At 40.7% G+C, this 18,563-nt stretch overlaps 1 protein-coding gene across 5 annotated transcripts in view; it reads left to right on the top strand.

The window, feature by feature from the left end:
* Positions 1 to 18,563, top strand: part of USP54 (ubiquitin specific peptidase 54) — a 103,390-nt gene that overhangs the window by 44,922 nt on the left and 39,905 nt on the right. For 4 of the 5 annotated variants that reach the window (XM_079975080.1, XM_079975082.1, XM_079975084.1 and 1 more), the window contains exons 2-4: positions 4,774 to 5,600; positions 10,531 to 10,623; positions 18,211 to 18,345. In XM_079975080.1, the coding sequence (XP_079831206.1) occupies positions 5,454 to 5,600; positions 10,531 to 10,623; positions 18,211 to 18,345 (375 nt within the window). In that variant the 5' untranslated portion in view covers positions 4,774 to 5,453. The remainder of the gene's footprint in view (positions 1 to 4,773; positions 5,601 to 10,530; positions 10,624 to 18,210; positions 18,346 to 18,563) is intronic. The other variant, XM_079975081.1, reaches the window with a different exon arrangement.

Raw genomic sequence — 18,563 nt, 5'->3', positions numbered from 1 at the left:
ATTTATTTCTTGTACCAGTACATTGGATAATGCAACACCTGTTCATTGTAAATATATGAAACTTTGGAACAATAGTTAAGTGTGTCCAATTTTCCATCTACACTTCTGGGATGAATTGTCAATATATTTGAGGACATAGATTCCATGGACATGATATTGACACGATAAAAGGTAAAGGTACCCCTGCCCATACGGGCCAGTCTTGACAGACTCTGGGGTTGTGCGCCCATCTCACTCAAGAGGCCAGGGGCCAGCGCTGTCCGGAGACACTTCCGGGTCACGTGGCCAGCGTGACATCGCTGCTCTGGCGAGCCAGAGCCGCACACGGAAACGCCGTTTACCTTCCCGCTGGTAAGCGGTCCCTATTTATCTACTTGCACCCGGAGGTGCTTTCGAACTGCTAGGTTGGCAGGCGCTGGGACCGAGCAGCGGGAGCGCACCCCGCCGCAGGGATTCGAACCGCCGACCTTTCAATCGGCAAGTCCTAGGCGCTGAGGCTTTAACCCACAGCGCCACCTGCGTCCCCTCACGATAGATTATATATTGATATATATATTATATATTGATAGATTATATATATATATATTATATTTATATATATTATATATTGACACGATAGATCTCCACAATGCACCCTGCAGTAAGAACAAGAGCAGACTTTATTCTTTTTCATTATTTTTATGTCTGTACTGGTATTTCTGTTGTATATTGTTATAATAATAAAAATGCACTTACTAGCATGAACTGGTGGGTCCATTTGGGGTCCCCTTGACTTGATGCAGGTTGGGGAGCCTGTAACTTCCTGATGCTGGATTCTACTCCCATTATCCCATACCATTTGCAATGTTGGCAGGGGCTGATGGAAGCTAGAGTCGAACAACCTCTAAAGGGAAACAGGTTCCTCATCTCTGTCTTAATATGCTTTCCAAAGGCTATACTCCTAAAATTCTGTCTTCAAGCACTCTCCCCAATTTTCCTCTTCCTTGTCATACCACTTGTCCATTGCTGTTCCAAACACAGCAGAAAATTGTTTGTTGTAGCAGCTGTCCAGTTAGGGTTGCTTTCTTCCACAGCAAACAGCTCTTCTTTGGCTGCTATGCCTCTGATCTTGAGTCTTGCCATATTCTCATCATTTTTTTGGGACAGGGTTCGCTATTGTTTCCCATGAGAGTGTGAATGAACCCTAATCAAGAGTGATTTTATCAAATTCAAATGTGGCTTTTAAAATACATTTATATTTGCAAGGGAAAATCTAACAGAAACAAGCCATAAGACAAATGCTCATCTGAGTTAGTCCATATCAGGCTTCCAAGCAATAGGGAATACTTTACTACATGACATAAAAATAGGCATTTGTACCCACATATATAACATTTAAATGAAAGGAGAGCTAGATTGCTTTGGAGTATCACATAGTTTATCAGTTTATCGGTGTGAGTTCCTACTTGTTTCTTTAGCCCCACTGAATTTAATCGGACTTCCTTTTGAGTTGTTAGTAATTAGGATTGCACTGTTAAGTGTCATTACCCCCCCCCCCAATGTGCTATTGCTTGGTACGTGCCCTTTTAAAGTACTCTTGCACCATGTTCTTGATTGAAAAGAATTCACTCTGGTTATGCACCACAACAGCAAAAGTGCCATCCTGTTATCGTGTTGCAAGCAAGTGGAATGCCGAACAAGCACGTTATGAGAGATGGAGAACAAAACTGTCTAGCTTTTTCCATTTGCTATGTTGTCACTAGGCAGCAGCACATAGTAGATGGGTTTTTAAAAGAGCATTAATTTCCACAGTGAAAGATTAAATGCTTACATGCATCATCTGATAATTGGCTGGCTAAATCCTACCCTTGTTTCATAGACTTAACCTGGTGCATATTAACTGGGTCACTTTGTTGTTTATGAAATAATTGTTAAATTATCTAACCCGGTTAGAAATATCCAAGAAAGCTTGGAGCACCTCAGCAACCTGGTCCCAAAACAACCCCTGGCTTCCCATCCTGACTGCAGGTTTAGAAAAAGGGGGTAGGGTTTATCCCTCAATTGCACTGGGCTTTGAACAGGAGCTTGTTTGTGTTGTGCTAATAGGACAGAACAAGATATTTTAATTTCTGTTTCAATTGGTCTTCTGTAACACATAAGAAAGGAACTACTTGTTTATTATACCAGATAGGACAAGTTTAGAAACTTTAGGAGTTTGAAACAATTGTTTGTTGGTTTTTTTCAGAAGACCTGTAACATTATATTCTTTGTGCTCTGATTAAGAAACATCCTTTTTTGTTGAAGTAATCTGATCTAGCTAGAGTCTAAACCGTTATAGCTTGCCCCACATACTTCCTTGGCCTCTCTCTGCCATGCTACTGCAGAGGTGTGTAACTTCTAGGAAACTGAGTGGGAAGAGATTTGAGAAGCTGGCAGAAAGGTGACTCAGTTCCCTTGTCAGAAGCTTGCTCCTCAAAATATTTTGAATCTTACTGCACTGTTAATTCAGTAAGTGGCAGCAGTTAGCAATTCATTATTGTCCCAGTGGTAAATCTTGGATGCTTAAGGCACCATTTAATTTTATTTTAATTGACTTGCCTAGTGACTCTAGGGTACTAGGATAAGTACTCACATATGCCCCAGATATAGACATCTTCCTTCCGAGAGATGTTATTTAAGAAACTTGTTTACTCTCATCTCTTATTTGTGGCTTCAGTTTAGATCAGTGTTGTTTTAATTAGCGTTTTAGTTGGCTGATTGACACAGTATTCAAGAGTCCTTTTTTCACTAATGCCCCCCAAACTTTGATTTACATGTGGAGTAGCTTCATATAGGTGAAGATGAGAATGGATTTCTGTACACATACACTTTCAAAAAGATGTTCTTAAAGATTGAGAGGACCCTCTGAAATAGAATGGGATATGGCAGTAGACATTGGGGGGCGGCGGCGTTGGGTGTTTTTATTTTTGCAAATTTAGGTACTCTGACTTGGCGTAAATATAAATATTTACCTGTAAGGCGAAGTCACCATTGGATATAATCTCTTTCATATTCTGCTGCTCTTATATATACTTTGCAATAAAGGAATTTGTTTTGCTTCTGTCAAACTGAAATAATTAGTTTGGAATCCACAGTGTAATCCTATTTTTTTTCTTTTGCCACAATAGAATTAATTCATATAGTTATAGATAATGTGGCTATATTTTAAGGCTATATAAATGAGTAGTTGTCACTGAATTCATTGCATTAAGTGCTTCTGGATTGGCTTTTGAGTTTGAGCAAAGAATGGGACTGGCATTGGAATAGGTCTTGGATATTATTCAGTGTTTAGGAATGTTGGAGAACTGGTTTGTTCTTATTCTTTGTACTTGCATCCCCTAAAGGAGCATAGATGAATAGTTAGGGCACTAAAGGAATAATTCTTCTGCAAAATCTGAATTATGCTTTCTTACTTCATAGGGATGTGGAGACTTAATTAATATTTTGTAGAATCTGATCTTCAGATAATGAAATGAAAGAGCAAAATACCCATTAGGATGACTGAAGCTTGCACTGGAACACACATTTGTATTTTTTTCTGGACTGTGTTCATTATATTCTAATAAGAAACATGGTATATAATGGAGGTCCGGGAAGCAAAGGCAGTCTCCAAATGCTTTTCATTTGGTCCCCAACAATAGCCCCCATCTGAAAAACTAATGGACACACCATTTTGTTCTACCAACACTTTTATCCTGTATCAACAGAAAGTAAGACACTGGCAAAAGGCTTTTTAACATACGCACACCCATGTGAACAGCAAGAGACTCTATAGTAGAAATCTCCTCTTAGTGTGTAGTTCAGGTGCTCACTCCCATTTGTAAGTTAAGACACGAGACAGTAGTGGTAAACAGCTGTAGGTTGTCCGTAGCCTGTCTTCTCTGGGGAGGTATAACCCTATGCAAGCTGATATCCCAAGTGTTCTGACTGTTTATCCTGCTTGAATTAAGAATTCCCTAACAGGGAGGAAGTTTTCTCTCCTCTCTCCACCTCCACCATTTAGTTCCACACAGATTATTTTCTTCATGGGTTTTTCGCTTTTATTTGCTGGTTTTTTGCACATCTGGAAGAATGTGCTTCCTGAATTAAAAACACCTAGGTAACAAGCGACACTGGGAAATAAAAAAATAAACCTTTGAAAGAATCTTAATCTTCATCATAATGAACTGAATTTTCTGTCTGCCATCTCTTCCATGTTCAACAGTGATTTAGGAACCGTATCTATAATACTGAATAGAAAACTGTCATTTGTAATTATTTATCCAGGATAGATCTAGGTAAATAACTGGCTACTTTGAGATTTCTCTGAGCATGTGTGTAGCAAGAGATACTATAGCCCAGCCATAGGCAAACTCCGGCCTTCCAGATGTTTTGGAACTACAATTCCCATCATCCCTAGCTAACAGGACCAGTGGTCAGGGATGATAGGAGTTGTAGTCTCAGAACATCTGGAGGGCCGGAGTTTGCCTATGCCTGCTATAGTCTCATCGTAAAAAGCTATGTGTAATGTCTTAAAATATGCAAGTTTTCTGTTCCAGGAGTATCTATAAACCTGACCGTGGTAATGCTTCTTAGCTGCAATGGTTAGTTTCTGGTTGGGATTTTGTTTTGCTTTGTTTTGACTCTGGTCCCGAGTTTCTGGTAGGAGGTGAGGCAATGCTAATCTTGGCAGAAGAGAACAAAACCAAGTGAGTAATTAAGTGATGCAAGCCTTTGATTATTTTTCTCTCTCTCTCCTCTCTCTCTCTGGCACAGCTAGGCATTCCATTTGCAAGAGAAGGAACATTAGAAGAAACTGCTCAAGTTCTACGCAGGACGTTAAAAGAACTTCAGGAAGACCTTTTTCTGCTCGGATTAAAGAACATTATTCTTGAATCTCTCCTTTGCTCAGCTTCTAAAGAGCCAGTTTGCCTGAATCAGTATTCCAGCAAGAAACTACTGACAAGAAGCAGTGAGGGGGTTGGTTTTTCTTTACTGGATTTTTTCTCTGTTGGATTTGGCTCATCAATCTGAGAAGATTTCAAAAGAAAGGGAAGTTGTTTTTGTTTTTGCTTGTTTTGTATCCATTTTGAACACTTGCAATTTTATTATTTTCAAAGTGTTACCTGAATTGTTATTATTTTTATACTAAAGGATGGCACATAATCACAATGCTCCTTGAAAGACTATGACTTCTTTTAGTATGCCTTCCATCTTTTCAGCTGTTATGACAGGTGTTTCTCTACATGGACCGTAGTTTTATATAGCAGAATTAGCAGCATTTGAAGAAAATTATGGTTTACTATACCTTGATGCAATACAAATGAGAAATCTGGAGACAGAATTTAGTTTTGGTGTTATGCAAGCTACTTCTGATTTTGAATCAAGGAAAGGACTTTGCGTACATAACATGCAGGTATAAAACCTTCCATATGATAAAGACTGAAGTGTGAAAGATGTCTTGGAAGAGGAATTATTTTTCGGTGGGACGGGGCACTGTGCAAGGAATGTTCACTCCACGTAATACAACATCTATAGCACCTAGTAAAGGTCTCAGCAATGAGCCTGGACAGAACAGCTGTTTCTTGAATAGTGCATTACAGGTAAGAAATCTAAAAGAGTGTGTGCCTATCTTTTATACATAGTTTTTCTCTTAATTTTTTTGTGCTATGAATTATGGTGCTTCTGTGAGAACATCTAAACAGCAAAACAACAACATAAAAACTATCAAACCCTTCTATGAATTTATTTCCTCTTAATTCAGGTACCAGTCACTGGTACAATTATTGTTTCTTGTCTGGGATTTGTATAAATTCGTTCAATTATTTATAAGGTTAAAAAGTATTTCAGAGTGGTAACAAATGTTACTTCGAAATCACATACAATTGCAAGGCTGTTAGCAGCGGTTTGGATTTGACACTTTGTTGAGGTGAGACTCTATTGCACAATCTTTATGTAGGCTTTTCAAATTGGCTCCCATGTGAAAGTTGTGCTTGGGAATAAATGGTCTGGGCACACCCTGTTCTTGTAAATGTAGTATGTTTTCACTGCTTTTAATTCTGAATTTTGAAATTGTTGTAACCCACCGTAGGGCCTGCTGGGGTAGGGTGCATAATATATAAATTGTGTAATAATAATAATAATAATAATATTTTTTAAGCAAGCATTAGTTGGAATGTAATAATGTCAGGAAATGCCCCATTAGCTTGTGACAATTATTTATAATAGTCCTATGGATTAATTACACAGTATGTTTAGAATAAGTTTAAGTGGTACCTATTATTCTAATTTTATGAACAGATTTGCTAAAGCATTTGATCTAATTGCTCAGGACTATGAAACTTTAGTAATAAAACCAGAGATTGTTGGTACTAGTACAGGGTAACCAATAGAATTAATAAGTTTTATGAGAGCAAGACATATTCTTTTTGATTAGAGACAGAAATATGCAGAAATATTTTTGTGCAGGTGTGATTATTGTTATTGGCTGCTTTAGTTCTATGGATAGTGGCATATCACTTTTGATTTTCCCTTACTAAGAGAGGCATGGAAAACTGTTGAGCAAGTACCGTTTTTTTTGCTCTATAAGACTCACTTTTTCCCTCCTAAAAAGTAAGGGGAAATGTGTGTGCGTCTTATGGAGTGAATGCAGGCTGCGCAGCTATCACAGAAGCCAGAACAGCAAGAGGGATCGCTGCTTTCACTGCGCAGCGATCCCTCTTGCTGTTCTGGCTTCTGAGATTCACAATATTTTTTTTCTTGTTTTCCTCCTCCAAAAACTAGGTGCGTCTTGTGGTCTGGTGCGTCTTATAGAGCGAAAAATACGGTAGTTCCAGGCAGTGTTATAGATACACATGATGGTTCACTAAATGAATCGCAAAACCGCAGGGTTTTGGAGTATATCTATGTCTAGCTCTGTCTTAAATGGAGTTGCTCTGAAGCTGGACATGTATCTGCTTATTTTTATTGAGGCAGCCCATTTTTATTTTTTGCATGGTTGCCACTTTGAAACTAAAGAAACTTTATTCAGTAGTGGACCTGAAATGGTTTCACCTGGAAAATATGATCAACCCTATTTAAAACTAGGTCCGTGACATGGGCATAGCCAGGATTTATGTTGGGGGTGGGGGGAGAACTGATCTATCTGCGACAGAAATGGTCAGTTAAGCATTTTTATTTATTTACTTGATGGGGGAGCAAGTGCCCCCCAGCTCACTGGCTATGCCCATGGTCCTTGATCAATAGACCAGAGGAAAAGCTAGAAGAGGAAGTGTTGGTTTACTGTCTCATATTAAGAGGCACTCATTGTACTTCTGTTGCTTTATCTGCAAACATCCAGGACATCAAGATACATTTTTAAATAGTTATATTTAGGTTTCCTATCTTTTAAATATGAAAATTACTTCTAACAGTAAGCTGGCAGTGAACAGGAGATAAACTACAACTTTAGTAGTTAGAACTTATACCAGACCTAGAATTTGGTCATATCCAAAATATAGAACCATTATTATGTTATAAACTGCAGAGAGAACTTTAATCTTCTGCTTAGTCAGTGAAATGATAAAAGCCCTTAATTCAGGGGTCAGTAAACTTTTTCAGCAGGGGGCCAGTCCACTGTCCCTCACACCTTGTGGGGGGCTGGACGATATTTTTTTTGGGGGGGGGGGAATGAACAAATTCCTATGTCCCACAAACAACCCAGAAATGCATTTTAAATAAAAGGACACATTCTACTCATGTAAAAACACGCTGATTCCCGGAGCGTCTGCGGGTCGGATTTAGAAGGCGATTGGGCTGGATCCACCCCCCGGGCCTTAGTTTGCCTACCTATGCCTTTATTGGTTAGATGCTATGAAGGGCTGTAGCTCAATGTTAGAGCATAACTGCCTTGCGTGAAGAAGGTCCCATTTTTTTAACCTTATCTATCTCTATCCCAATGTTTGAGTTAGTACCACAAAATTGCAGAGGTGGAAGGGACCATGTGGGTCATCTAGACCAACCCCTGCAATGCAGGAATCTTTTGCCCAACATGGGCGTCTTTACTAGTCCTATCTAGAGATGCCAATCAGAAACCGTGGAGATCCATTGCCAAGCAGTGTAGACAATACTGAGCTAAATAGACCAGTGTTGTGACTTGGTATAATGGAGCATTCTTGTGCATGTTCATAAAATTAGTTTATTAAAGTTATTATTTTAAGAGCCATATTTTATTTTTTTAGGATTATCCCTTACTGCGGATAATGCTAGCCTATATAAAATACAATTTGACCACCCTAATTTGAACTGCTCCCCAAATCCAATATTATGGGATGCTTTAATATGAAAAAGAATTTATTGAGCCATTAAACATTTGACTATCTTGGTAAAGAAACTCAGATCCAGACAATAACTAAAGCTTTTTAATTAAAAGAAGATGAAGAAGTCATTGTCCAGGCTTTAATACCTTGCATTGTTATTAAACTTTGTTATTAAACTTTCACACAATCAAATTAGCATTTAAATATATTAAAAATAAGATCATTTTGATAGTGAACTTTCTAGCAATTTTGAAACAAAATGGGGCCACTTTGGGACTCCCAGCAAGCGGAAGTATAAGTTTGTACACTAAAAGAAAAATAAAGAAAGAAACCTGAGCTTCCATGACCTATGGAATGTTGTGAGCATGAATATAAGAATATCCTACATAATCCATATAACTGTTTGGAGAAAAGCTTCTGGGATTAACTTCTGCCTTTGCTGCTACTTTGTTCTGGGTTGGAGGTGGAGAAAGAACATGCTGCTGGCAATTACATCTCCTCTAAAATCCTGGATTTTTAATTATTTTCTATAGGCAACTCTCATTTCCATTTGGGGAGAGAAAAAAGCGGTAAAGGAAAAAAGTCAGGCAGACTAAGACTATGAGTCTAGCAATTAAGTTTGTGGTTTAGGACAGTTGAGCCATGGAAGTTGAAGGTATCAGTTAAAAACAGAGAATGAAGGAAGAAATGGAAAGTTGACATACTTGAGCATTGGCGCTGTGGGGGGTATAAACCGGAGTTAAACACACACACACACACACACACACACACACACACAAATAAATATATACCCACACTGATAGCTGATATACAGGCAACTCCCCCCCTGTGCATGACCATGCATACATGTAGTGCTGGAAACCCAGAAGTGGTTTGTGGGAAGACCCTCCCCAGAGCCTGGAGAGGACATCTTTTTCAGGGTTTGGAGAGCATCTCCACACAAGCCAGAGGCGCAGTGGGGCTTTGTTGAGGCTGTTCAGCCTCTCTACCTAACACCTGACATGCACTTTTCCCACATGTCAGCTGAAGAGCCTTAACAAAGGCCCACTGTGTGTCCAGCTCACGAGAAGGCCCGCCCCAAAGCTCAAAGAGGGCATCCTCTCTTCTCCAGGGGTGGACTCCTTGTGAGCCACAAGGACTCAACAGAGTGCTGCCCACTTACATACATTTCACTTACGCACTCAGGGCCTGGAACGTAACCCTGTGTAAATGGGGAGTCACCTTTGTAGCACTGGGTGGAAGAAGAGGGTTTTAAGAGGGTGATGGGGGCAGGGGGAAGGTGCCAACTTCAAAAAGCTCTACAAGCTTCCTGTTGCCTGCTGGCTGGAACCAAGAAGAGGAACACTCCTAATAGTGTCTGGATATATAGTATAGTGTTTTGCTGCAGCTCCATTGCTGGCAAAACTAGTAGCCAGTGGTAGATCCATACTCTCTGAATTGGTCTAATTGCTTTTCCCACATCATGCATAATTTTATACAACTCTGTCGTATCACACCTTAGTTGTCCTTATTAAAAAGAAACTAAAAGGCACCGATTCCTTCTCCCTTCCAAACTGGGAAACTATGGTTACCAGGTTTGGAAGAAACCAGGATTTTACAGCAAATTCCAGCCGTGGTTTATGATCCTAGCTTGTTATGAATTTCATAACCATAGTTTCCTCGTTCTCATGAAATGGGAAACTATGGTTAATTAAAAACTCTGTGACTTACTGTGGCCTGCTTAAAAGAGATTAGAAAAGGCTTGAGGACAGAACAAGCGGGCAAAAGGCTCATATAAATAAAGTGGCTGAATAATGTGAGGTATGTGTTTGAAATATATTAGGAATATTCATATCACCTAGTTTATTCTGATAAAGCATACCTCTTTCAGTCCTGGATCTTACCCCCTTTTACTCTTTTAATTTTTATTCTCTGGGATAAATTGATTGGTAGAGCATGAGGCTCTTAATCTCAGGATCGTGGGTTTGAGCCTCATGTTGGGCAAAACTCCTGCCTTGCAGGGGGTTGGACTAGATGACCCACATGGTCCCTTCCAACTCTACAATTCTATGATTCTATGATACTAACTCAAACATTGGGATAGAAATATATAAGGTTAAAAAAAATGCTAATCTCCAGATTAGATTTATCCCAAAGGTACTTAGATGCTGTTGATGAATTTATTATCTATCTAATTTTAGCCAGAGATTCTTATTTAAGACATTCTGAAATCACATTCTTCTTCTTTGCTTTACAGGTTCTCTGGCATCTGGATATATTTCGACGTAGTTTTCGACAACTTACAACGCACAAGTGTATGGGAGATTCCTGTATATTTTGTGCTCTCAAAGTGAGTAATTTGTCAGTTCAGTTCAGTTCAGATTTAGATGAAAAAGTAAGTGTATATTAGCTCCATCTTCATTCATTGAAGATTCTTATCCTTCCCTTCCTCCAGTCAGGAGCTCAGAGAAGCTCATGACTGATAGATAAACAATCATACAACACGAGATTTAAACAACAAAAGCCCTAATAATGTTGTAGCAGTATTTCAAGGTATGTGCCTCGCTTTACTTTCAAGCTATACTTTGGTCACACTGAAGTGAAGCCATGAGATAGAACTTTGTGAAGTGCTTCAATTTATGGACTGTAACTCGGGTTTCTCCAGCAAGAAATTCCTCACTGTGTGTCAGGGGCTCAGGAGCAGAAGCACAGGGAAGAGGGGAGATGGAGAGCGAAGGGGAAGAATCTGAGGGCAGCGTAGGAGAAGATGACAGTGGCCCGAGAGATTCCATGAGCCTCTCCAGCGAATCGGAAGATTCACAGAAGGGGGCGCCGGTGGCCAGGGCAAGGGGGGTCCCAAGGGGGACACTCCAGAAGCAAGGGGCCAGCGGGGACTCCCAGAGCAGCAGTTGGAGATCAGGACCAGCTTCCCCACCTGAGCATAGTGGGGGGGAAGAGTCCCAGGTATCGGGGGTAGCGTCTCCCCCAGCAGGGAGAGAAGAGGAGTCAGGGCTGACCACGCCTCCATCGGAGAGTCAGGCAACGGAGGGGAGGTCAGGTCCAGCTAGCATCCCGGAAGAGGGAAGCAGTGACAGAAGCAGTGTAACGGTCAGGAGTAAGGTCACTGGGTTGGCGCGAGAGCCAAGTTCAAAAGTACAGGCGCGCAGAGCAGCAGAGAACGAGGATTGGGAACCGGGTCCTAAAGCCCGCCAGAGGCAGGGGGAGGAGTCAGGGGACTCAGCGTCAGAAGAGTCCAGAAAGGGGAATGCCCCAGCGGACAGGAGGACCCAGAGGAGAAGAGAGCAGAGGAAGAGGTGGAGCAGGGCTAGAATCTTAAACTGGTGTCAGGGGGGAGGAGATTCAGACGGAACTTCGGCGGTCTAGGGTTTAAGACGTAGAGCTGCGCACTACGGCTTTGGAATGGAAACTGAACTTCAATAAAGACTTTTGTATATAACGGCGACCTGGCGTTGGTCCTCTGTGAGCTGGGACCTTGAGCAGCTCTGACACTGTGATTTTTCCATGTGATTTTTCCATTCATCTGAATATAAATTCACATTCTGCAAGAGTTAATTTGTGTCTTACTGCTCATATGCTTTCGTCTACATTGAGTGTCGTCGTTCAGAACCTGTCATACCTGCTCATATCAAAATAAGACGTGCTCCTATTGTAGCTTTCATAATCTGAGCTGCAATCTTAAGCCTATGCCTTGGGAAAACAACCGTGAGTGGTAGTGATGCATGGATCAAGGCTCCTACTTGCTTTCAGGCCAGCTGTCTTAGTGACTGTAGTATGCAGAAGTGCTGCCTTGACACTAGAACAATTTTCTGATCTATTATTCATTTTGATGTCTGCTGTGCACAGTCCTTGCTTTCTTTATTCATCTAATGTATGACTTTGGTTTGGAGTTTGTTTATCTCTGCTCAGGGAAAGGGGGGGATTGGTCTGTGGTACTAAGCATGCCACAAAGAGTTTGTTTGCCTTCCAGGGATTGTAGTGCCAGGATGTAGGACAGAGGGTGTTTTGTTGTTGGTGGAGAAGAATGCAGCATTGATTTGTACATTCTGCTAGAGCTTCTGTATTAGAAGTTTTTCATATGTAACAAAAGCAGGAAGAATTAACTTTCTGGGCAGAACGGGTGTTTTCTGAGGTGAAAGCTGAGACACACAGTGTTTGGACTGACATTAGGGACAAGAAATGTACTGTTCTAATTTTAGTAGGTAAGTCCATATTGAGCAAGCAAAATAAATTATGTACATCTGTACAGATCTACTTACATTGCTAAAGCTGTGTTCTGGTTTCTGAGACTCCTGGCGCCACTGGCAACTTGTTCTTTCAAAATGTCCTCTTGTTAGGCTAGACACTCCCTCTGTTCTAGAATTCGGGAACCTGTGGCCCTTCAGATGTTGTTAGACTCCAACTCCCATCCAGAATGACCAGTGGCTAAAGATGGTTGGAGTTTTCGTAGAATCATAGAGTTGGAAGGGACCACGGGGATCATCTAGTACAACCCCCGTGATGCGGTACTCTTTTGCCCCGTGTGGGGCTCAAACCCACAGCCCTGAGAAGTTGTAGCCCAGGAGCGTCTGGAGAGCCACAAGTTTCCTGTTCTGTGTCTAATCATACATTCTTTCACTAAGATACATACACGGAAACACACATGTCATTAAGGCAGACTTACACACATTCTTCTCATTTATGGAGCAAGATAAACACACAAATTATTTTAAGGAATGAGATACATACCTGGATGTATGACTGGATTAGTAGGCATTCTCTCCTTCAGTCAAAGGGTGTATTGTTACAGGCCACTCAAATCTGTGTCAAGCAGTGCACATGATTCCAAGGGTCTTGGCGCTTAGCCAGGGTTTGTGGTTTGCAAAATTAGGCACAACAGAGGCTATAGTGTCTTTATGATATATGGTTTATTTGCACATATATGCAACCTGAAGCTTTCATTGGAGGGGTTCACAGCGGCAGCACTCCAAAGCGTGCCAGCTTACTCCATAGTCGCAGTATCAGGATCTTTTCTCTGCAGCCTCTCTTGTTCTGCATGACACATCCCAGCTTAACTGTTCCTCTCTGCTTCCTGGTTACATCCTTTCCCTGAATTAAGCCCTCTTTGTCTATAGAGGGAAGGAAGACTCCATTCATTTGCACTCTAACACCTATTTCTTTTGAGGCTTTGAACTCCTAATGGTTAACCCCCCCACACACTATTTTGGCTTTACTTCATTAACACTTGTTGATTGACTAGTATTACAATGTCCTATACACAACCCAGGAAGTGTGCCTAGAATACACACTATGCTTCCTTAGGTTTTAACCCCTAGATAGTATGACTCAGTTTTTAACACAAGCTTAATTAAACACCTCAAGTCACCTCCTCACTTAATTGGCTTTTGATGCTTAGCTTAATTGCACACTTAAATGCATGAGTCTAGCTATCACTTCACACCGGGAGACTACCGTATTTTTCCATGTGCATGATGACCTTTTTTTCTGAAATTGGGGGGGGGGTCGTCTTATACACGGGTTAATAAGTTAAGTAATTGAGGGCTGGAGCTGCTTGCAAAAAGAAGCTCAACAACTATTTTTGCAATTTCCCAAAGAATGCTCAACAACTTTCTTAATTTTTAAATTTCTTAATTTTGGCCTCCCAAAATAGGGGTCATCTTATACACGGGGTCAGGTTATACCTGGAAAAATATGGTAGCTTTTGCCACCCCAAACCTTAATTAAATCATGGCACTAGGCTGCCTTGCACCCCTAAATTCTTAACATTATTAAGGCTTAACATTTTTTCCCCTCTGTCTCTCATTCACATCCCAGTTGCTATCATCTGCAGCAGTGTTAGTAGAAACATTTGTCTTGAGAAAAGGCAAGGAAAATGATTGTTGTGTATCATTACCTTTCTTATTTTTTATCATTAACCATTAGTTATTAAGTAGTCTACTGTCACTCTGAGGCAATGTTGCTGGGTCCAAGAAAAAATTATTTCCTCCTATTTTGGTAGCAGATTTTTGTTGACAGCAGTTTAAATAATTGTTAATCTATTGATTAAATTTGCACAAAGGTAAAAACAATATTTCTTGACCAAGAAGTATATTTTCCTTGCTTTTTAGGTCATACACAGGTGTCATTTTAGGAAAGTAGGTGTGTGAAAGAAGGGTGAATACCTCTTTTAAGATGATACTCTATGCTTTCCTTTAGTCTCTTGCCAAGCCTCCTTTTTCCTAATCTACACTTTAAGTATTTATTATGTATTATATTTCTTGTTGGAAAATGCCCTGGGGTGCCCCTGCAGCCCCCGAACTCACTGTTCTTCCTAAAGGAGCCCAGAGGTCATCTAGTGTGCAAATTCCCTGCCCTTCTAGAAGCTAGGCTTGCTCCATACAGTGGTGCCCCGCAAGACGAACGCCTCGCAAGACGGAAAACCCGCTAGACGAAAGGGTTTTCCGTTTTGGAGGTGCTTCGCTAAACGAATTTCTCTATGGGGTTGCTTCGCAAGACGAAAAAAATCTTGCGAGTTCCCGCGGAGTTTTTTCCGCTCCCCCCCCCTTTCCTAAGCTGCTTATCAGCTGTTCCGCTGATAAGCCGCCTCTCAGCTGATCGCTAAAAGCCGCTAGACCGCTAATAGCGCTGATCCGCTAAGCCGTCAATGGGCTTGCTTCGCAAGACGAAAAAACCGCTAGACGAAGAGAATCGCGGAACGGATTAATTTCGTCTTGCGAGGCACCACTGTATTAGTAAACAGGCAGCCCTAAAAGTTAATAGGGAAATTTCATTGGACTGCAAATACAATGATCGTAGTATTGCTTTATTGTAGAATTTGATTTTTTAAATGAATGTTGAAAAGTGCCTTTTTAAGCTCCTTCCTCACCCATGAAAATTCTTTATTAAAAAAGACTGACTAAAGGTGGCATGACTCATGATTTGTATTCAGAAAAACTCCCATTACACATAAAAATGGAAATTAAAGGTCCTAACGGATTGTGCTTAATTTTGAAAATAGAATTAGGATTAGGCAAATGGAATCAGAAAATAACTCTTAGGATGTCTAATTCTAATAATGCTTACTGGTGGTTTTATTTCCGTTTGAAAAAAAATTAAAGATTGCTGGATGGAAGTTAATATTTTATTCAAGGAGCTTGAACAAAACGTTGGAGCCTTCTCTCTCGTATTGAATATATATATATAAATCTACACGATATTGTATATATAAATCTACACGATATTGATTTGATGCGATCTGAGGAGAAGCCAGAGTATATTGTTTTGATAAGCACACGCTGGTAGATTTTCACCCTTCACCCCAAAACTAAAGTTTTTACTCTTGAAGGCATAAAGCCTACCTCATTGTTTAAAAATGATTTTTATTAATTTTAAAGGAAAACATGAAAATGAACCATTTCAATCAGTGCTAAACAATTTACAAAACTTAAATCAGGAGCCAGGATTCTTACAAATAAACAATCTATTAATAAGCATCTTCCTTACAGATTCCAAGTTACCTTTTACTCCCAAATGAGAAGCTTCCCACTGAGCTTATTCCTTAGAATCCTGGCTTATGAAGCACCTTTCAGTTTCTTCCTGCCCTTTCCCTTGCCATTAAGAGCTTCTAATCCTGGTCGTTCTTGCAAAGGACTTCTAGCTGAGCCTTTTGTTCCAGTTTGCTCCCAGTCTCTCCTCATGGTAGCTTTCAGTCCTTGCGTCTCAAGTACTCCCTATTCTCTCAAATTCTTGACCTTTCTTGCACTCACGTGCCTGCTTCCTCTGCTCTTGACACCACACCATCTGGAGCGTTCAAAGTTAACCCGGGCCCCATGGCTCTTCTCCTGCTAGCTTTAAGCCCCGGAGGGGTGTTGCAAGGGCCTTCTCCCCAGGTGAACTGCAGGGGGGCACCCCAGCAGCTAGCTATGCTGATCCCTCCAGCCCCCGGGGAGTAATGAGGCAGATACAGGAGCTCCTGAGCTCCCACCTGCCTACCCATCAAAACTTTCTCCACAACCACATTGGCTCATACTTTATGACTGAGATTTTAAGTTGAAATACTGATGGGGAATTTGAAATCTTATGGCAAAAATAGATCAAAGGAAGGTATGTGATAACATGATTTTTTTATTTATGCGTTTTATTGTGTTTGTTCCCTGTCCTTTCTCCAAAGAGCTCAAAATACTCCGTTGCATGTTTTGGAATAGGTAAACAAAACGTCGAAACTGATTTTTGCCAGCTAGGAAGATTTTGTGATGCTTAGGATACAGTCCTCCACAAGATTTCATTAGTGTTACGGTTAGAAGCCCATTAGCATCATAGGAAGTTAATTGCTCATTTAGAAAGGTAGAAATTATTGCAAACCGGAAGAAGACAGTGTCCCTAAGGTCACTAACACTAAGAAGCTTTGAGTTAGTTGTAATGAAAAGTGGATTGGAATATTTCTAGCCATAGATGAAAGCAAATGGGGTTGCTTTCAGTAGTAAAACATTTTTAAAAGGAATATACCAGAGTTAAAATGGATAGAATAATTTAAACCATTTGAGACAAAAAAACGTATCAAAGTACCAGCAATCAGCAAACAAGTGGGTCTAAGACTGTAAGACATACATGGCTGGGGTGTAGTAGTTAAAGTGCCAAACTAGGATTGGAGAAGCTCAGTCTCAAATCACTCCACCATGAAGTTTGTTCAACTAGACACAACCTCTCAGCCTAACTTACCTCACAGGATTGTTTTTAGAATAAAAATGGATAGTACCAAAAATGGATGTATGAAATATTTTGTACATATTTATTCTTAAGTCCAATTTTGCTAATGCTATATTTGCAGATGTTTTCCCCATGACAATTTATTGATAATATGAATGTTTAGAATAGTTGCCGTTGGGTACTAACTAAGGACTGCAATTTGCATTTTCACATTGGGGCTTTTTAAGTGCCTTTCCTGTTGCATCCCCTTGCACACCTGGAAATTTTCTCCTGGTTGTTGGAACCCTTTGCAGCAGAATGGAGTCCAGTGCAAGGAGGTGCAGTCAAACTAAAATAGTCAAATCCCCTATATGTGTTTCAGATGCTGATGTCTTTTGTTATGCCAGTCAGATGCCTAACTATTACAGGCAAGTCAGGAACCTATAAACGACCACCTGTTTGCCGTATCTTAAGAACATTGAAGCCTGGTTGTTTATAGGGTTGTTAACAAAAATACATGCAAAATGTTTTGTGCAGTAACATCCCTGGCAGTAATCTCTGATGTATGGATGTGGGGATGGTATGCTGGTACAGTCTAGTAAACACTCCAGGTGGTGTGGTGTCAAGAGCAGAGGAAGCAGGCACGTGAGTGTGAGAAAGGTCAAGAATTTAGCACGAGCATGTGAACCAAAAACAGGATAAAAGTAATACATGTAGCTAAGATGCCAAAAGCAGGAAAAGAGTGAAAGGGTGAGTCTGCAGTTAGTATCAAGGTTTTCATATATGACATGATAACATGACAGATACAGTGGTGCCCCGCAAGACGAACGCCTCGCAAGACGGAAAACCCGCTAGACGAAAGGGTTTTCCGTTTTGGAGGCGCTTCGCAAAACGAATTTCCCTATGGGCTTGCTTCACAAGACGAAAATGTCTTGCGAGTTCCTGCAGGTTTTTTTCCCCTCCCCCCCCTTTTCCTAAGCCGCTAAGCCGCTTAACAGCTGATCCGCTGATAAGCCGCTTAACAGCTGATCGCTAAAAGCCGCTAAACCGCTAATAGCACTAATCCGCTAAACTGTCAATGGGCTTGCTTCGCAAGATGAAAAAACCGCTATACGAAGAGCCTCACGGAACGGATTAATTTCGTCTTGCGAGGCACCACTGTACTGGTAACTGGATTCACTTTGTGTAAATGTACACTCACTTAAGATATGTGAGTTCATGTAAAAGTTGACCTTTAACTTTCCTCCTATCCTAGGGTATCTTTAACCAGTTTCAGTGCAGCAGTGAGAAAGTGTTGCCATCTGATGCACTTCGTAGTGCTCTTGCAAAGACTTTTCAAGATGAACAGCGTTTCCAGTTGGGCATCATGGATGATGCTGCCGAATGCTTTGTGAGTATGACTTCTGTGGAATAGCTGAAAATTCTTGCAGGAAAGAATGCCTTGCCTTGCTAAGCACAAACTAGCAGATAAAATCTCCATATTCTCAATTAATAATAAGTATTTTACAGCAGAGGTAATAGTGAGGAACGCTGAGCTGCTTCTAGTGAGACACTTAGGTAGGCTATACAGTGTAATAGTGAAGATAACACTGTTGCAAAAGCAGGCGA

Source organism: Podarcis cretensis, assembly GCF_951804945.1.
Source record: "Podarcis cretensis genome assembly, chromosome: 5".
In the NCBI taxonomy this organism is placed as follows: domain Eukaryota; kingdom Metazoa; phylum Chordata; class Lepidosauria; order Squamata; family Lacertidae; genus Podarcis; species Podarcis cretensis.
The sequence above is the reverse complement of the archived record's forward strand: the minus strand, read 5'-3'. Positions and strand labels throughout refer to the sequence as shown.